Here is a 17,379-nt window from a genome sequence, read left to right as displayed (position 1 = left end):
CAAATCCCAGCAACCACATGGTGGCTCACAGCCATCTGTAATGGGATCTGATGCCCTCTTCTGGTGTGTCTGAAGACAGCTACAGTGTATTCATACACAAAATAAATAAATAAATTAAAAAAAAGAAATTTAAAAAAAAAAAAAAAAAAAAGTGTCACATCCCCTGGAACTAGAGTTGCAGATGGTCGTGAGACAGTCAATGCTTTCGTAACCACAGAATTATCCTTCCAGCATCTCAAGTAACATTATTATAACACGCATTACAAATTGGCTGCCTTTTTAATCCCCATTACCTCTTGATTATTTTCCTTTGGAGGTTTTGAGACAGGTTCTCACTGTACAGCCCTGGCTCATCAGGAACTCATTGTGTAATCTAAGCTGGCCTCGAATGTGCAGGAATCGTTCTATCTCAGCCTCTGAGTGTTTAGGTGGTGGGCATGAGCCATAGCACACAGCTCCTACTTATTCTTAATGATTTGAACTTAGGGACTGCTTCCTAAACCACTGGGGGGCTCTGACTTCCTCTAGGGATGCACAGTCATATTATACATGTCAATATCAGAACATGCATGTGTGTGAGAATTAAGCAAGTAAATAGTGGAGGAGAATCTATCTGCCTGCCATTCCCCTGACTAAGTCTGTGTCCCACAGTGAGTGACAGTGGGACAACATGAAGCTGCAGTTCACATAGTTGATCCCAGTGGCTGAGTGCTTGTCAGCCTGCATGTGTTTCTAGTGTTTGAGTACATGTATTTCTCATGTAATGGACATGGTAAACCAAACCATGCTTAATCTGCTACTCCGTTGAAGAAACGGGATCTTTCCCAACACTTGCCTTATCGTTAAATATTACACAGATTTCCAAATGACCTTTAGTGGGCGGTGGTGGCACATGCCTTTAATCATAGCACTTGGGAGGCAGGGTCAACGTGATCTTTATGAGTGTGATACCAGCTTTGGTGTACAGAGTGAGTTCTAGGACAGCCAAGGTTATTAACACAAGAGAAACCCTGTCTCAAAAAACCAAAGCCAGGGGGTTGGGGATTTAGCTCAGTAGTATAGAGCATTTGCCTAGCAAGCGCAAGGCCCTGGGTTCGGTCCCCAGCTCCGAAAAAAAGAAGAAAAAAAAAGCCAGAAAAAAGTTCTTTTCCCTTTTGTTTTAATTACTTTTTTGCCGCACTGTGACAAAATACCTCAGAATAGCCACTCAAAATGGGAAAGATTTATTTGGGCTCAGTTTAATTTCTTGTTTAATATGTGTTGGCAAAGAAGTTCACATCATGGCAGACAGGAAACAGAGAAGAATGTGTCAGGACATGTCACAGTAGAATACAGTTCCCAAGACATGGCCGAGCATCATGTCCAGAAAGAAGTACAGGGGCTATCTACTAAATTCTTCCTTAATTAGTGAAATAGAGTTCCAGTTTAAGTGAACAATGTCTATCACGAATCACCAAAACATACCCACTGTCCAGTTAGCTCTCAAACCTGAAGCATTTGTCATATCTAGATCCCTTCAACAAAGGAGACATTGAGTCTCTTTGAGGAGGTGCTTACTATACAACCAAACTATATAATGTTAACTTTGTACATGCGTGTGTGTGTGTGTGTGTTGATACTCACCTGTTGTATACATGTGGCCTTTATGGCTTTCTACCTTTAAGTGAAGGAAGAAACAAGGCCTCTCCCTGAACCTTGATCTCGGCATTTTACCTAGCCAGCAAGCTCCTATTTCTACCTTTCTCCGTACGCACCCTCAGCAATGGGGTTACAAGCGCATACCTCCACACCTGGCTATTTATGAAGGTGATCTGGAGCCAATTCAGATTCTCATGTTTTTGCATAACAAGCACATAGCCACTGAGCCATCTCCTTACCCTCTTTAATAGTAAGTTTTCCCTAAATTTCCTAAGAGGAAAAGTGTATCTGCTAAAAGGATTAGTGACATTATAACCAGGCATCGTAACACCCAACTTAAATCCCATCACTTGGGAGGCAGTGACAAGTGCATTTTTGTGACTTTGAAGCCAGCTTAATCTACGTAGTGAGATCCAGGACAGCCAGAATTACATAATACAGAGGTGTCGGTGTCAGAGAGAGAGAGAGAGAGAGAGAGAGAGAGAGAGAGAGAGAGAGAAAGAGAGAGAGAGATTAGTGACATTAGAAAGGTATCAGGATGGCCATGTTGGCACTCACCAGCTGGAGGCCAGCCAGGGCTACATCTTTCTGTTTGTTCGAAGTAGGCTTCAGATACATTATAACTAGAGTTCCAAATGGTGCTGAGTTGCCATGTGGATGATGGAAATGAAACTTGAGTCCTCTGCAAGAACAAGTGCTCTTAACCGCAATCCAAGTCTCCAGCTGTGAATTGTGATTTGTATGTTCTCAGCCCAGGGAGTGGCACTATTAGAAGGTATGGCCCTGCTGGATAGGTGTGTCACTGTGGGTGACCCTCATCCTAGCTGTCTGGAAGTCAGTGTTCTTCTAGCAGCCTTCAGATGAAGATGTAGAACTCCCAGCTCTGCCTGCACCATGCCTGCCTGGATGTTGCCATGTTCCTGCCTTGACGATAATGGACTGAACCTCGGAACCTGTAAGCCAGCCCCAATTAAATGTTGTCCTTTATAAGACTTGCATTAGTCATGGTGTCTGTTCACAGCAGTAAAATCCTATCTAAGACACCAGCCCTACACACCTCTTGTTGTTGTTGTTGTTGTTGTTGTTGTTGTTGTTGTTGTTGTTTGAGACAGGGTTTCTCTGTGTAGTCCTGGCTTTCCTGGAACTCACTCTGTAGCCCAGGCTGGCCTCTAACTCACAGAGATCTGCTTGTCTCTATCTCCTGAGTGGTGGCATTAAAGGTATGCACCACCACTGCCCAACTCCCACACACCTCTTAATGGCTAGGCTTCAATCTATATGAAAACATTTTACTCCAACCTTGTCTCCAAAAGAAAGAAAAGAAAAAAAGATGTCACATACTTTGTCCTAGGACAAGATGAAAGATGTTCTGAGGGTTTCTCGGGAATTGATCAGACCCCATCTGTCACAGAATTCAGGAATTTGTAAAAAATATATATATATACTCATTTGAAAGATACTTGTTTAAAGTAGAACACCCTCATTGCACAGTGTACTTAGAAATTTGTTTCCCAGTGTAACAGGGCCCCAGATCTTAGTAGGCCCCAAGACCTTAGCACAACTGACTCCATAGTAGAAGTGCTGTTCCGGCTGTAAAATTCAACACGTAGACAACACCATCTGCCAAACTAAAACATAGGCCTAATCCATCAAAGTTCATAGTTGTGGGAAAGTCTCTAAATGCACTAATCGGCTTCCATAATTCTGCTTCTGACTAACTATTCTTGTTAAGTGAAGTATGTCAACCCAGGACATGGCTTTTGTTCTTTTTTTAAAGACTTATTTATTTATTTATTTATTTATTTATTATATATAGGTACACTATAGCTGTCTTCTTTTTTGTGCGAGATCCAAATACATTTAATACATGGAATAAATACATGGATATTAAAATAATATCTCCCCAGGTCCCACCCCTGGGGTCCACACACAGCCCAGAACATTCCCTTAAGACTTCCAGACCCCTATGGAAACTGAACCCTTTGTAGGGAGCTGGGTGGGGCTCGGCACCAATGGAGAAGGTGGGCGGCTGAGACATGGCTACAGAGACATCTATCTCAAGGACCCCAAATACTCTGCCGAGGAAGCTAGGGACATCCTGAGCTTGTGGGGACTAAGAAAAATATGGCCCATCCTCACCACGGGGCCCCTCAGAGGTTGCTTTAGCATTTGGAGGCCCTGGGAACCATTGTCTCCAGAGGACCCTACCTGAGCTTGAGTCCTGGCTTTGAGCCAAAGGCTTACCTGGTGAGAATGTCATTTCCAAGGAGCCTTTGGCTTTCGGGGAGGGGTAGCTGGTACTGACACACTGCCTGAGCATACGTTACAAGTGATCAAGGGACTCTGGACAGTCGCCCCTGATGTGTAAGACCAGGAACCCGTGCTGGGGATGGTTAGGTGGGTGAGTGAATGGGAACGCCTCTGTCCCAGAGAGCGGGGAACATCCAGCCCATCCCGGAACATCCTCTGGGAGTCTTTGGCCACTCTGGGCTCTGTCCTGGAGGGTCCAGCTGGGTGAATAGCTCGTAGTGGGGTCACCCTGGGGCGAGGTGAATAGCTGCCCCTAGGGGTGGATGGCGGGGTCCAGAAAAGAGTCTGGAGCTTGGCAGCATCCTCCATGGCTGTCTGAGACCTCTCCTTGCTGGTGCCCTGTGGCTGGGAGCCAAACAGTGACTCATCACAGTAGGATGGGGTGTGGCCAATCAACCTATATTTGTTTTTCTTCCTTAGTGTGAGGTTTGCGGTGCTACCCCTGGAGGAGGGGGACTCACAGTCTCTCTTGGCCACAGAGACCTTCGGCAGTCCTGGGCTCACTCCTCTGGACCTATTACAATTCTGCACCCAGGGTGGTTCAAAGTCTGGTAGAGATGGTGGAGTCCCTGTTGGGCTGCCAAACAGGGTCTCATCCACATGGGATGCCCTGGCCTTGACCCGGTAGCTGCTGGGGCTGCGGTGATGAAGGTGGAGTGCCTGCATTCTGCCGCTGGGCCAGTTCCACCGGGGTCTTCAGGTTGCCCAGTGGGTTTACTGTGCCAGGCAGATTCAGCCTCCAGGGTGCTTTTAACTCCGGATCCTCCTGTTTCTACTTCCCACGAAGAACTGCATGACCGCCTGGCGTCTGAGGTGCATGGGTTCGAACCCCGTGCTTTGTGCATGTCGCAGGCTAAACAGGACACTCCTGTCTTTTTGTGCAAAGAGCTTTTCAAGCATGGTGCGTTCTAGTCCTCACCAAGCAGTCTCTCAGATTAAACCTGTTTCCCCGATTATAACTCTGGCTCCAAACAACGGAAGTAGCACGCACCAGACAACTTACAACGCTGAAAGTGCAGACATCACGGGAACTCCATGCCCGGAGCTTTTCCTACTGGGGCCTCTGGCCAGCAAGCTCCATGTTCACCACAGATGCCCGCACAGCACAGAATCTGCAGCTGAGCCACAGCGACACCTGTAGCTGTCATTGCTGGGAATTGAACTCAGGACCTCTGGAAGAGCAGTCAGTGCTCTTAACCACTGAGTCATCTCTCCAGCCCATGGGTTTTGTTCTTAAAAGCTCTTCCTGATTCGAGGCCAGCATGGTTTACAGATTGAGTTCCAGGACAGTCAGGGCTACAGAGAAATTCTTCCTCCTCCAAAAAAAAAAAAAAAAAAAAAAAAAAAAAAAACCTCACCTGAGAAAGACTTGAGGTTATGTAGTGATCTCAAACACCCAGTATAGTCACCAGCTCGCTACTAAAGGCTTTCAATTGGCTTAAACCCATGTCAGACCCATGTCAAAGCAGTCTTCTCTGGTGAAAACTCCATACCAAGATGCATTTCACCATGTTCCGCTGCCCAGGCACTCCAAGGCTGTCATCCCTGTGAGCAAATGGGTCTAGGGACTACTCTTGTTCACAGCCACAGCAGACCTTCTCCTCACCCATGTACTTCTGGTTTCACAGGCATGCGGGATGCAAGCATTAGAGAGTCACAGAGGTTTCCACCTCAAGTTTGAAGGAAATCCTGAGAGAACGAGCAATGCGGAGCAAGATCAGAATCCCTAGGGCAGTTCTTGAGAGAACAGTGAGTGCAGCTCTGAGTGATGAAGTAGACCCGCCAGGACACTGGAGACGCCAGGAATGTAAAATGTCTGCCGAGGGGGGCTGGAGAGGTGGCTCAGCGGTTAAGAGCACTGACTGCTCTTCCAGAGGTCCTGAGTTCAAATCCCAGCAACCACATGGTGGCTCACAACCATCTGTAATATTTAATGTATATTAATATACATTAAATAAATAAATACTTTAAATTTTTTAAAAACATGTCTGCTGAAGGAAGCCACAGACAATGATCACAGCCAGCCCAGAAGAAAGTCTGTATAAGCTACAATTGGTCATAGGGGCGGAACTGCTCAGCTCTCCGAAGCTCACACCATGCCAGTGTGCTCCTAGATTCAGGACACAAAGCTGAGGGCTCCGCTGGGTTTTAGGCTTTGGACTTTGGGTTTGTTTTGCCCCCATCCTTCCTTTTTACACCTCTGCTCCTTTTTATAAGCATATTTAATTCACTTTATTTTTCTTATATTAAAAACCTTTATATGAGCTGGCCACAGTGGTGCATGTCTTTAATCCCAGCACTTGGGAGGCAGAGGTAGATACATCTCTGAGTTCGAGGCCAGCTTGATCTACAGAGTGAGCTCCACCAGGGAAGCTAGAGCTCTATAATGAGAACCTGTCTCAAAAACAAACAAAAACAAAACAAAGTGGTAGCCACAGCAGCAGCCTAGGTTCTCTGAACGGCAGACTCTTTGATGTGGGTTTGCACAAGACAGTGAACTTCTGATAAGGAGACATTATGAACCAATTTTCTGTCCAGAAGTTGGGAGTCGAGTAGCTGTATGTCTTGGAGATAGAGTCAAAGATGGCCGCCTTGGCAGAGCTGCCCAGGATGGTATTGTGGCCCCTGGCTGCTTCGTGGCAGTCAGCAATACCATCCTTCAGCATCAGTAACTTCCTGGGCACAGGAGCAGAGACAATGCCAGTGCCTCTGGGGACAGAGATGAGATGCACCAGCACAGAGCCACAGCAGCCTGTCACCTTGCATGGCACAGCATGGGGCTTGCCAATCTCGTACCCCCAGTAGCCTCTCCGCACGGGACAATCGAAAGCTTTGCCAGGATGGTGGCCCCTCCCATGGCAGTGGCTACCTCCTTGGGGCAGTTAACACTGAGACCAACATGACTGTTGTAGTCCCCAATAGCGACGAAAGCCTTGAACCTGGTCCGATGGGCAGTCAAGTCTGCTACTTCATTGGCATGATCTTCTGAATCATACCCTTTAGGGATACTCCTTGGAAAAAGTCAATAATCTCAGACTCATTATTGGACAAGGAGAACAGGTACATCTCCTCCAGGGACTTGTTCTTCTTGTCCTTGACCAGGTGGCACAGCCTGATGATGAGGACCCATTTCTTGCCTTCGGATTTACCTCTAGGAGCCTAGTGGCCTCTAGCATGATGGAGGCACCTAAGACCATAGTTGAATCCACTGGAAATATCAGCTTTTCTTTCAAATAGTATAGGAGCTCACAGCTAAGAGTTTGACTTGAGTCTCAGAGGAACTTTGGATTTGAACTTCTAAACAGGGTGAGAGTTGTGACTTATGAAACTTTGGGCAATTTAAGAAATGGTCTAAATGCATCTTGTCTTATGAGATGAATGGACATCAGCCTTTGAGGGTCCAGGGTGGCTCTGATATAATCAGTGGAATAATCAATCCATGAACATAGTCATAATTCGGTGGCATTATTAGATGGCGATAGAAGGCTTAAGAAGAGAGGCCTAGCCAGAGGAAGTAGGTCCCTTTCTGTCTGCTTCCTGGCCACCATGAGATAGGCAGCTGTGCTCCTCATATGTTTCTGTACTATAAAGTTATGCCTTGCTTTGGACCGACAAGTACTGGAACAAGCCAACCATGGATTTCTGCAACCTTGAGCCAAATAAACCTGTCCTCCTTTTAGAGTGTCGGCCATACTGACAAACAGTGACTACCACAGTGCCTTTGTCAGACCCCTGTTGGTGAGCCTTAGGACTTCAGAACATTCCTTCCACCAGATATGGGTAACTACTTTCTTCTTGATAAGCAGCTTTTCCCCCCTCAAAAGTGATGGCTGAACCCAGGGCCTTACATATGCTCAGTAAAACACTGGAACTATAACCCCAGCCCTCTTTTTACTTGTTATTTGAGTTAGAGTCTCACCCAAGTGTCCCTAAACACTTTGTACCTTTCTCAGTAGCAACAAGGAAGGCCTTGGACTTATAATCCTCCTGATTCTGATTCCCAGATTGCTGGAAGTAAAGTGCCATGCCCCCAAGCCTGGCTCATAAACAGCTTTATCATTGTTTGTGGTTTTTATGTTTTTGTTTTTTTGTTTGTTTGTTTGGTTTTTTTTTGTTTTTTGTTTTTGTTTTTTGTTTTTTTGTTTTTTTGTTTGTTTTTTTTTTTTGCTTGCTTGCTTGGTTGGTTGGTTTTGGTGTTTGGTTGGTTGGTTTTGGTCAGTCTCAACCCAACCTAGCCTAAAACCTATTTTGAAGCCCAGGCTTGAAAAGCAACAGTTTTTTACTTCAGCCTCCCAAATATTGAGATTAAATCAGTATGCTCAGCAATGAACAGGTTAAAAACGCTATTTAGATCATACTAGAGACCCTAACACTGAGCCATTGGTCATCGAGGTAACCTGTAGCTTAGGCTGCCCATCATAAACTCATGCTATCTGGCCCATTTGACTGTAACTACGCATACACAAAAGCCTTCCATTGTCAAAAGGCAACAGTACACCCACAATCAGGTGAGTTTCCCCCCTTTGGTTTATTTTCTACAGAAATGCCTTCCCAGACACACTTAAAGGAGTTCCTCATCATCTCCTAAATGAGATGGGGTTCTGAACCCATTTGAATTGACAGTGATTAACCACAAGTCTATATTTTGGCAACTTGGCACAATTTGACATCATTTTAAAGCATATCCCTCTACCCAGCCCACTCCAAAAAGTTTATGTCCATCTCCAGTGCAAAATGTATTTATTATATCTCCGTGGATTCCCATAGTTTTAAATGTTGTTCAAAGACCAAATTCAAGGCAGGTGTGGTGTCTCGTGCCTGTAATTCCAGCATATGGGAGACTAAGACAGGACAGTTACTGTGAGTCCAAGGCTATCATGGGCTACACAGTGAGTTTCTGGTCAGTCTGAGCTACACAAAGAGAACTTCTATTTTTTTTTTCTAGACCAAGTCTTTACTTTACTTTTACTTTAAATTTTACTTTAAAAAGCTGCATATTTATTTTACTTTCTAACTCTGTGCTTGTGCCTTCAACTCTTTCACAATGATTTACTGCTCCTCAATAAGGAAAGCCCACTTGATCCTGTCATGAACACACAGCACACACGGAACCACCATAGGCCCTGCTGACGTGTTTCTTTGTCTTAAACAATCTCATAAGGACTTTGGGTCTCACAGCATGAACCCCTCGAAGTCTACCTAGGTACACACTGCATGCAAATTTAGGTGCTTTTCCACCCTTCTTGGTGTAAAGGTAAACAATCCTGTTGCCAGGGTTCGAGACAGCCTAGTTTTGTTAGAGGCTGTATTGTAGGAAACGCTGGACCATCCCGAGTGCCTCTAAACACCATCCCCGGGAAAAGCAAGGCCTTCTATTGAAAAAAAAAACTTAAAAATCCTCTGAAGAGAGACCTGCAGCCCACCATGCCTCACTGCTCAGGCAGGGAAAGATGCTGAGAGACCTGCCCTCTGCCACAGAGCACAGACCGGCTGTAGACAGACATACAGGAATGGTGTGAGAGGAGGAAGATATCCACAGACCTACCCGCTGCCATGTGACACCTTGGCTCTAGATACCTCATGGTCAGGTTGGCCCACAGCACACAGTATGGACAGAGGAGGTCACCCAGAAGCTCGCCAGCCACGTAGCCTGACTACACTGGGAGCCACTGCAATGTGCAGCAAGGATGTGGTAGACAGATGGGAGAGAAAGAGAAGTGAATCCGTTTGAGCACCGTGAAGGGAAATGGAACTGAGATGTGAGGGAGGAGAGGAGCAGCCTGCTGTGAGTAGCCAGCCCCACTAACTGAAGTCATGGTGAAGTAAGTCTCAGCCCAAGCCATTGCAGTGGCAGATGTTCATGTCCATATTACCACTGGAGACCATGAGGATGCCCCTGGTCTGGGCATCTGTCTGGGACCACGTAGATGTCCAAGGGCTATGCAGAAATGGTCCCGCGAGCCTCAATGGTGCTGCTAGCCCCACCTCCCACTGGTAGCAGCACTCAGGAGAGCTGGCCCTGTACCTGACCCAAGAAACACAGTGGAGCTAGCCCTGGTACCGTGGGTACATACAAGCCACCCCTGAGGACATGACCCTGAGGTGACACAAGCACAGAGGTGATGTCCTACCCTCCACCTCGACCCTCACCACCTGTGGCAGTTGACAATCATAGTCGGGGACAGCTGGCCCCAGGGTTATGAAAGCAGTAAATCCGGCCCTGCCCCTTCACGGACTGTAGCACTCAGGAGAGCAGGCCCTGTACCTCTCTTGGGCAACACAGTGGAGGTGGCTTTGATTGCGAAGGCCCAGATGAGTGAAGCCCAAGAGTTTGAGAGTAGAGAGAGCTGCTAGCCTAGCCCTTCACAGGCTGCAGCACTTGGGAGTGTGGGCCCCGTGCCTCAACTGGGCAACACAGTGGAGCTGGTTCTGGAGGTGTGGTTGCAGGAAAGATGACCTGAGGGCATGACAATGGGAGAGCTGACCCTGCCTCCTGCTGAGGGTGACATTGGGTGACATAGGCAGAACAGTGATGGAGTTTGCCCTGATGGTGTGGAGAAGGGAGAGCCAGCTGACTGACCAGCTCAGCTGCCACCCAGGCCCAGATCCGAGGAGCTTTGGGTTGGCCCATCTCAGCACTGACATCATTTGTTGCCCACGCTCGTCCCAATATAGAGCAGCGTGTCACGGTCAGCTCTCCCACACTCAAACCCTCAGGGCCGGTTCACCTGGGCTACAGCACCAGGGATCTTGAACCAGACCAATGACTCATTGCAATGAACATTTGCAAGTGAAGATGTGTGGACAGAGGGGTTTATTGAGGGACACACTGACACACGAACGCATGACAAATGTTTTGTGTGTTTTGTTTTAGGTTGTGTGTGTGTGTTATTTATTGGGGGGAGGGTGGCAAGGGCAGAGAGTGAGTACAGGGGAATGGTGAGATTAGTAGGATTGGGGTGCATAATGTGAAACTCAAAACGAATCAATAATGTTTTCTTAAATCCTCTGAAATGAATGAGGGCTCAGAGACTGAACTACCAACCAGAGAGTATGCAGAGGTTAGACCTAAGCCCCCACTACACATTTGTAGCAGATGTGCAGCTTGGACTTCATGTCAGTCCCCTAACAATTGGGTTGAGGGTTGTCTTAGTCTCTGTTGACTGCCTTTGGATCCCCTTGCCCTCCCTGGGCTGCCTAGTTGGGCCTCAGTGGGAGGGGTGTCTAGTCCGACTAGATTTCCTACAGTGAGGTGGTACCCAAAGGAGGCTTCCTCTTCTCTGAGGAGAAGGGGAGAAGGTAATGGGGGAAGGGATTTGTAAGGGTGGAGATGGGAAGAGAGGAGAAAGGGAGGCTGCGATCAGGATGTAAAGTGAATAAAATAAATAAATTATTGAAAAAATTCCTCCGAAGAGCAAGGTTGCATTAGCTGTGATCCAGTGTCAAAATAAAAATTAAGAAGTTACATATTCCTGCCAGGTGTGAGGCCCAAGCCTTTCCTGCCAGGTGTGAGGCCCAGGCCTTTCCTGCCAGGTGTGAGGCCCAGGCCTTTCCTGCCAGGTGTGAGGCCCAGGCCTTTCCTGCCAGGTGTGAGGCCCAGGCCTTTCCTGCCAGGTGTGAGGCCCAGGCCTTTCCTGCCAGGAGCAAGGCCCAGGCCTTTCCTATCAGGTGGGAGGCCCAGGCCTTTCCTGCTGGATGTGAGGACCAAACCTTTACTCCCAGCACTCAGATGGCAGAGACAGGCAGGCCCCTGAGTTTGAGGTCAGCCTGGTCTATGGAGGAAGATCCCAAAACAGCCAGAGCTATATGAGACCTGGTCTTGAAAACCAAAACAACAAAAAACAAGAACAAAGTTACATATTCCATGGACCAAGCATGGTGCCCCATGCCTCTAATCCTAGCACGTAAAAGGCAGAAGCAAGCAGATCTCTGTGAGTTCTATGATAGCCAGAGCTACATAGTGAGACCTTGTCTGAACAAAAACAAAGAAACAAAAACAAAGCATCAAAAAAGCTATATATTACCAAGATCAAAAAGCACAGAGTAAAACTTCTCATTCCAAGGGGGAAGAATTGGAACATAGAAAGGAGAGGGCATAAGAAGGTGGAGCTAGGGGTTGGGGATTTAGCTCAGTGGTAGAGCGCTTACCTAACAAGCACAAGGCCCTGGGTTCGGTCCCCAGCTCCGGAAAAAAAAAAAAAAAAAGAAGGTGGCGCTAAAGAAGCAGGTAACAGATTCACCACAGGAAATATAAAAGCCTGTAGTTTGTCACTGGGGATCTTTATTGTGTTAAACAGGTTCCTTCTATTTCTAATATCTTCCGGGTTTTTATCGCTAAGGATGTTAGGTTTTATCAAAAACCTATTGTGCATCTATTAAAATGATCGTGTGATATCTATCTCCGAGTCTACTTACATATCATGTGCATTGATTTGAGTCTCCTGAAGCATCTACGTTTCTGAAATAAGGACAGCTTGGTCATGGCAAAGGTCTTTTCAACGTGTTGAATCAGTTCCATGGGTTTTGTTTGTTTGTTTGTTTTTGTTTTGTATTGCTTTGTTGAGAATTTTTTGTATCTACATTCATCAGGGAGATAGGTGTATAAATATTCTTTTCATTGTTTACCTGTTTCTCTCATGTAATACAGAATAAAAGAATTAGTTAGCATTCATTCCTTTTCTATCTTATGAAAAGGTTTGAAAATATTATATTAGTTCTTTTTAGGTCTGACCAAAATTAGTGGTGAATACATCTGGATTCAAACTTTTTTTGTTGAGAAATTTTTTTAATTATTATTACCTAATCTTATTGTTTGTGATAAATTGGTTTGAATTGCTTATCTCATCTTGGTTTAATTTTGATAGGTCATATGCATCTACAAATTCATCCTTTTTTTAATTTAGTGGAATTAATTATAGGGTGCGTCCTAATGAACTTCTGAATTTTGTGGGTATCTATTGTAAGGTCTCTCTGTTTCATCGATAATTTTATTTCTTTAAGTTGTCATCATCATTGTCCTTCCCCCCTCCTCCTCCTCTTCCACCACCAGCACCACCACCTCCTTCTCTTCTGTCTTTAGACAATACTATGCAACCCTGGCGGGCTTCAATTTACTCTGTAGTCCACAGAGGATTAAAGACATGCATTCCTCTGGTTAGTTTGGACCAGGTTTTGTAGATCTTGTTTACTACTTCAAAGAAACAACTTTGTTTCAATTCTTTGTATTATTTTTAAATTCCTATTTCATTGATTGGTGTCATTAACTTTTTCCCATGTACTGTTTGGATTTGCCTTGTTCTACTTTTCCCAAGGGTCTAAGCAACATCACTAATAATGTATTTGAGATCTCTATGCTTGTATGTGAATTCACATACGTGTGTGGTGCATGCGTGCATGCCTCTGCATGTGTGTGTGTGTGTGTGTGTGTGTGTGTGTGTTGTTAGGGGTGGGAGCTAGCTGGCTGGTGAATTTTGGGGTGATTCTCCTTCCTGCACCTCCCAGCCTCCCATCTCACCATAGGAGTGCCTTCACAGAGCTGAAGGGGTTTGCAACCCCATAGGAAGAAATCAACAATATCAACCAGCAGACCACAACAGAGCTCCCCTAGGGACTAAACCACCAACCATTGAGTACACATGGAGGGACCCATGGCTCCAGCTGCATATGTAGCAGAGGACGGCACTGTCTGGCATCAATAGGAGGAGAAGCCCTTGGTCCTGTGAAGGCTTGTTTCCCCAGTACAGGGGAATGTCAGGGCGGGGAGGTGGGAGTGGGTGGGTGAGAAGGGGAGCACCCTCATAGAAGCAGGGGGAGGGGGATAGGAGAGGGTGTAACCGGGAAAGAGGATAACATTTGAAGTGTAAATACACAAATTATCCAATAAAAATGCAAAAAAAATAGATAAATAAAAAATATTTTTTTAAAAAAGGAGTGCCTTCACATCTGGTTTTTGCCCCCTGTGTGGGTAGATTATTAGAAAAAGAAAAGCAGGGGTTGGGGATTTAGCTCAGCGGTAGAGCGCTTGCCTAGCAAGTGCAAGGCCCTGGGTTCGGTCCCCAGCTCCGAAAAAAAGAAAAGAAAAAAAAAGAAAGAAAGAAAAAGAAAAGCAAAACAACAAACACCCACCTTTGCCAGCACATTTACTTTTGTGTTCATCATTTTTCCATAACAGTAGAACTTATAAAAAACATCAGGGATGGATATGCTATCTTTACAGTGCCATTGTACTGGCTGGTTTTGTGTGTCAACTTGACACAAGCTAAAGTGAGAGAGGAAGGAGCTTCAGTTGATAAAATGCCTCCATGTGATCCAGCTTTATGGTATTTTCTCAATAAGCGATCCATTAGGGAGGCCTCAGTCCCTATGGATGTTACCATCCCTGGTGATCCTGTGTTCTATAAGAAAGAAGTCTGAGCAAGCCACAAGGAGTAAGCCAGTAAGCAGCTCCCCTCCAGTGCCTCTGCATCAGCTCCTGCCTCCAGGTTCCTCCCCTGTGTGAGTTCCTGTCCTGAGTAAGTCAAATAAACCCATTCCTTCCCAACTTGTCTTTTGGTCATAGTGTTTTGTCACAGTAACCCTCACCAAGACACCAACCCATGTACAGAGATAGGAATCAATCCATCAAAAAACAACAAAAAAAAAAAACCAATAGAAGAATAGATTTTGGTTACAGCAATACTGGATTCCAGCATAGATCTGCTACAGTGCAGTGGTCATATGGAAGTTCACTATAGGATATTATGAACGAAAGTCCCAAGAAAACCATGTGTTGGTTGCACACTAGATGAGCCAATGGAAGCAGCATGCTAACTGGACACTGAGCGTTGCTGTGAGGCTTTTCTGACAGCAACTCTAAAAGAGAATACTTGGCTCATGGGTGACCCGAAGCCCTCACTGCGTGTCTTGGTCTTTTTCTCATTTATCAGGACAGAACCAATCCCCAGTTTTTTCAACTCCTCCACTGAGTCTTTATTCTGGTGCATCTTCAAAAAGATGTCTCTGTGTTCCACAAATTTGCCACTGGGTGTTCGCAGCCTTCGCCGTGCTGCTTCCGCTCTCTTACACCAGCGCCGCCTCTCGCTTGCCACGTTCCAGCTGAAGAAGGGGAGTAAAGTAAGGAGGTGCCCATACCATGGCTCGTACAAAGCAGACTGCCCGCAAATTCACTGGTGGTAAAGCACCCAGGAAACAGCTAACTACAAAGCTGCTCGCAAGAGTGCGCCCTCTACTGGAGGGGTGAAGAAATCTCATTGATACAGGCCTGGTGCTGTGGCACTCGTGAAATCAGACGCTACCAGAAGTCCACTGGGGGTGGGGGGAGCTCTTGCTCTTGCTCCTGTTTCCTCTTGCTCTCTTTTGCCCCTTTGTCCCTTCTCTCCCCATTCCCTCCCCCACTATCCACGTGCTCATGGCTGGCTCTCTCTCTCTCTCTCTCTCTCTCTCTCTCTCTCTCTCTCTCTCTCTCTCTCTCTCTCTCTCTTTCTGCCCTCTTTCCCTTTTTTCTCCTTCATGCTCCGAATAAACTCTATTCTATACGAAGAAGAAAAAGGAGGAGGAGGAGGAGGAGGAGGAGGAGGAGAAGGAGAAGGAGAAGGAGAAGAAGAAAAAGAAGTCCATTGACCTGACCTTCTAATTCGCACGCTCCCCTTTCAGTGAGTGTCTGGTGCAAGAAATTGCTCAGGACTTGAAAACAGATCTGCGCTTACAGAGTGCGGCTACTGGTGCTTCACAGGAGGCAAGTGAGGCCTGTGTGGTTGGCCTTTTTGAAGATACCCACCTGTGTGCTATCCATGCCAAACATGTAACAAATATGCCAAAAAGATATCCAGCTAGCACACCATACACGCGGAGAATGTGCTCAAGAATCCACTATAAGGGGAAACATTTTATTCTCAAAAACATGTTTTCCTCTTCTTCCTGTTATCAGTAGTTCTGAATGTTAGATATTTTTCCATGGGGTCAAAGGTACCTAAGTCTATGATTGAGAGTGGAAACACAGGGGACAGAATCAGGTATTGGCAGTTTCTCCACGTTCATTTGTGTGTGAATTTTTAATATAAATGCTAGATGTAAAAGCATTAATCCAGGCAAAATGTTTCAGTGAACACATTTCTACAGTTCAACTTTATAACAATTATAAATAAACCTGTTAAAATTTTCTGGACAATGCCAGAATTTGGATTTTTTTAAGTAAATTTCTTATTGGCAGCAAAATGAACAAACAAAAACAAAAAAACAAATTTGCCACTGAAGTAGCCCTTCTGGATGGTAGTCAGTTGGAGTTGTCTTTAAGGCCTAGCTGCACCTCAGGTTGCCCAGCGCACACTGTAGGCCACATAGACGCCGATACTGCAGCAAGAGGATGTCCACCACTATGCTGCAAAACCAGGACTCAGGGTCTCCTTAAGGAACACCAACCTTGTCTTCTTCACCAGCCCAAAGCCTGGCACCCAAATTCTGAGCTCTCTGCAGTAGAGTCACCTCAGGTCACCCAGGCTTACCAGGCTAGTCTTTACCTGCTTGGTGAGTCATCTTCCCAGCTACAAACCTCCTCTGGGGTTGCTTTCCTCTCCTTGCGTCCTGTAGGGTTTTTGTTGTTGTTGTTGTTGTTGTTGTTGTTGTTGTTGTTGTTGTGTTTTCATTTCCACTCTATTCTACAAATTTTAAATTTTCCTTCTTGACTTCTTCACTGACCCCGTTCATCACTGACTAGCAAGCTATCCAGTCTTCAAGTTTATGTGTCCATAATTTCTCTTGCTGTTCATTTCTAGTTTTATTCCATTGTGGTTGGAGAGCATACAAAACTATTTCAATTGCTCTATAGTTTTAAAACTTGTTTTGTGTCTTATTATATGAGTATGTATGTATGTACGTATGTATGTATGTATGTATTGAAATAAAAATTACAGGGTTTAGCTCAGTGGTAGGCGCTAGCAAAGCGCAAGGCCCTAGTTGGTCCCCCAACTCGAAAAAAAAAAAAGAAAAGAAAGAAAAAATAAAGGTATCACTATGTAGCCTGGCTGGCTGGAACTTTCATGAAAACCAAGCTAGCCTCGAACTCTGAGATCTGCCTGCCCCCCACCTAAATGCTGGAATTAAAAACAAGCATTTGCCATTTACATGATCTATTTTTTTTTTTTAACTTTTTTTTTTTATTAACTTGGTATTTCTTATGTGCATTTAGGGTGTTATTCCCTTTCCCGGTTTCGGACAAGCATCCTTCCTCCCCCTTCCTTATGGGTGTTCCCCTCCCACCCTCCCCCATTGCGCCCCTCCCCGACAGTCTAGTTCACTGGGGGTTCAGTCTTAGCAGGACCCAGGGCTTCCCCTTCCATTGGTGCTCTTACTAGGATATTCATTTGCTACCTATGAGGTCAGAGTCAGGGTCAGTCCATGTATAGTCTTTAGGTAGTGGCTTGGTCCTAGAGCTCT

The 17,379-nt window shown here is 45.6% G+C and overlaps 1 protein-coding gene and 1 pseudogene across 1 annotated transcript; both read right to left on the bottom strand.

Annotated features, from left to right (window-relative positions):
- Positions 1-3,894: 3,894 nt before the first annotated feature.
- LOC116888244 (RBPJ-interacting and tubulin-associated protein 1-like) lies at positions 3,895-4,648 on the bottom strand. Its single transcript, XM_032889531.1, has one exon. The coding sequence runs from the start codon at positions 4,612-4,614 to the stop codon at positions 3,895-3,897; it is 720 nt and encodes a 239-aa protein (XP_032745422.1). The 5' UTR covers positions 4,615-4,648.
- Positions 4,649-6,347: 1,699 nt separating this feature from the next.
- LOC116887964 lies at positions 6,348-16,479 on the bottom strand (annotated as a pseudogene).
- Positions 16,480-17,379: the final 900 nt, after the last annotated feature.

Source organism: Rattus rattus, chromosome X (assembly GCF_011064425.1).
Source record: "Rattus rattus isolate New Zealand chromosome X, Rrattus_CSIRO_v1, whole genome shotgun sequence".
NCBI classification, from domain to species: Eukaryota; Metazoa; Chordata; class Mammalia; order Rodentia; family Muridae; genus Rattus; species Rattus rattus.
This window is presented reverse-complemented; position numbering and strand designations above follow the sequence as displayed.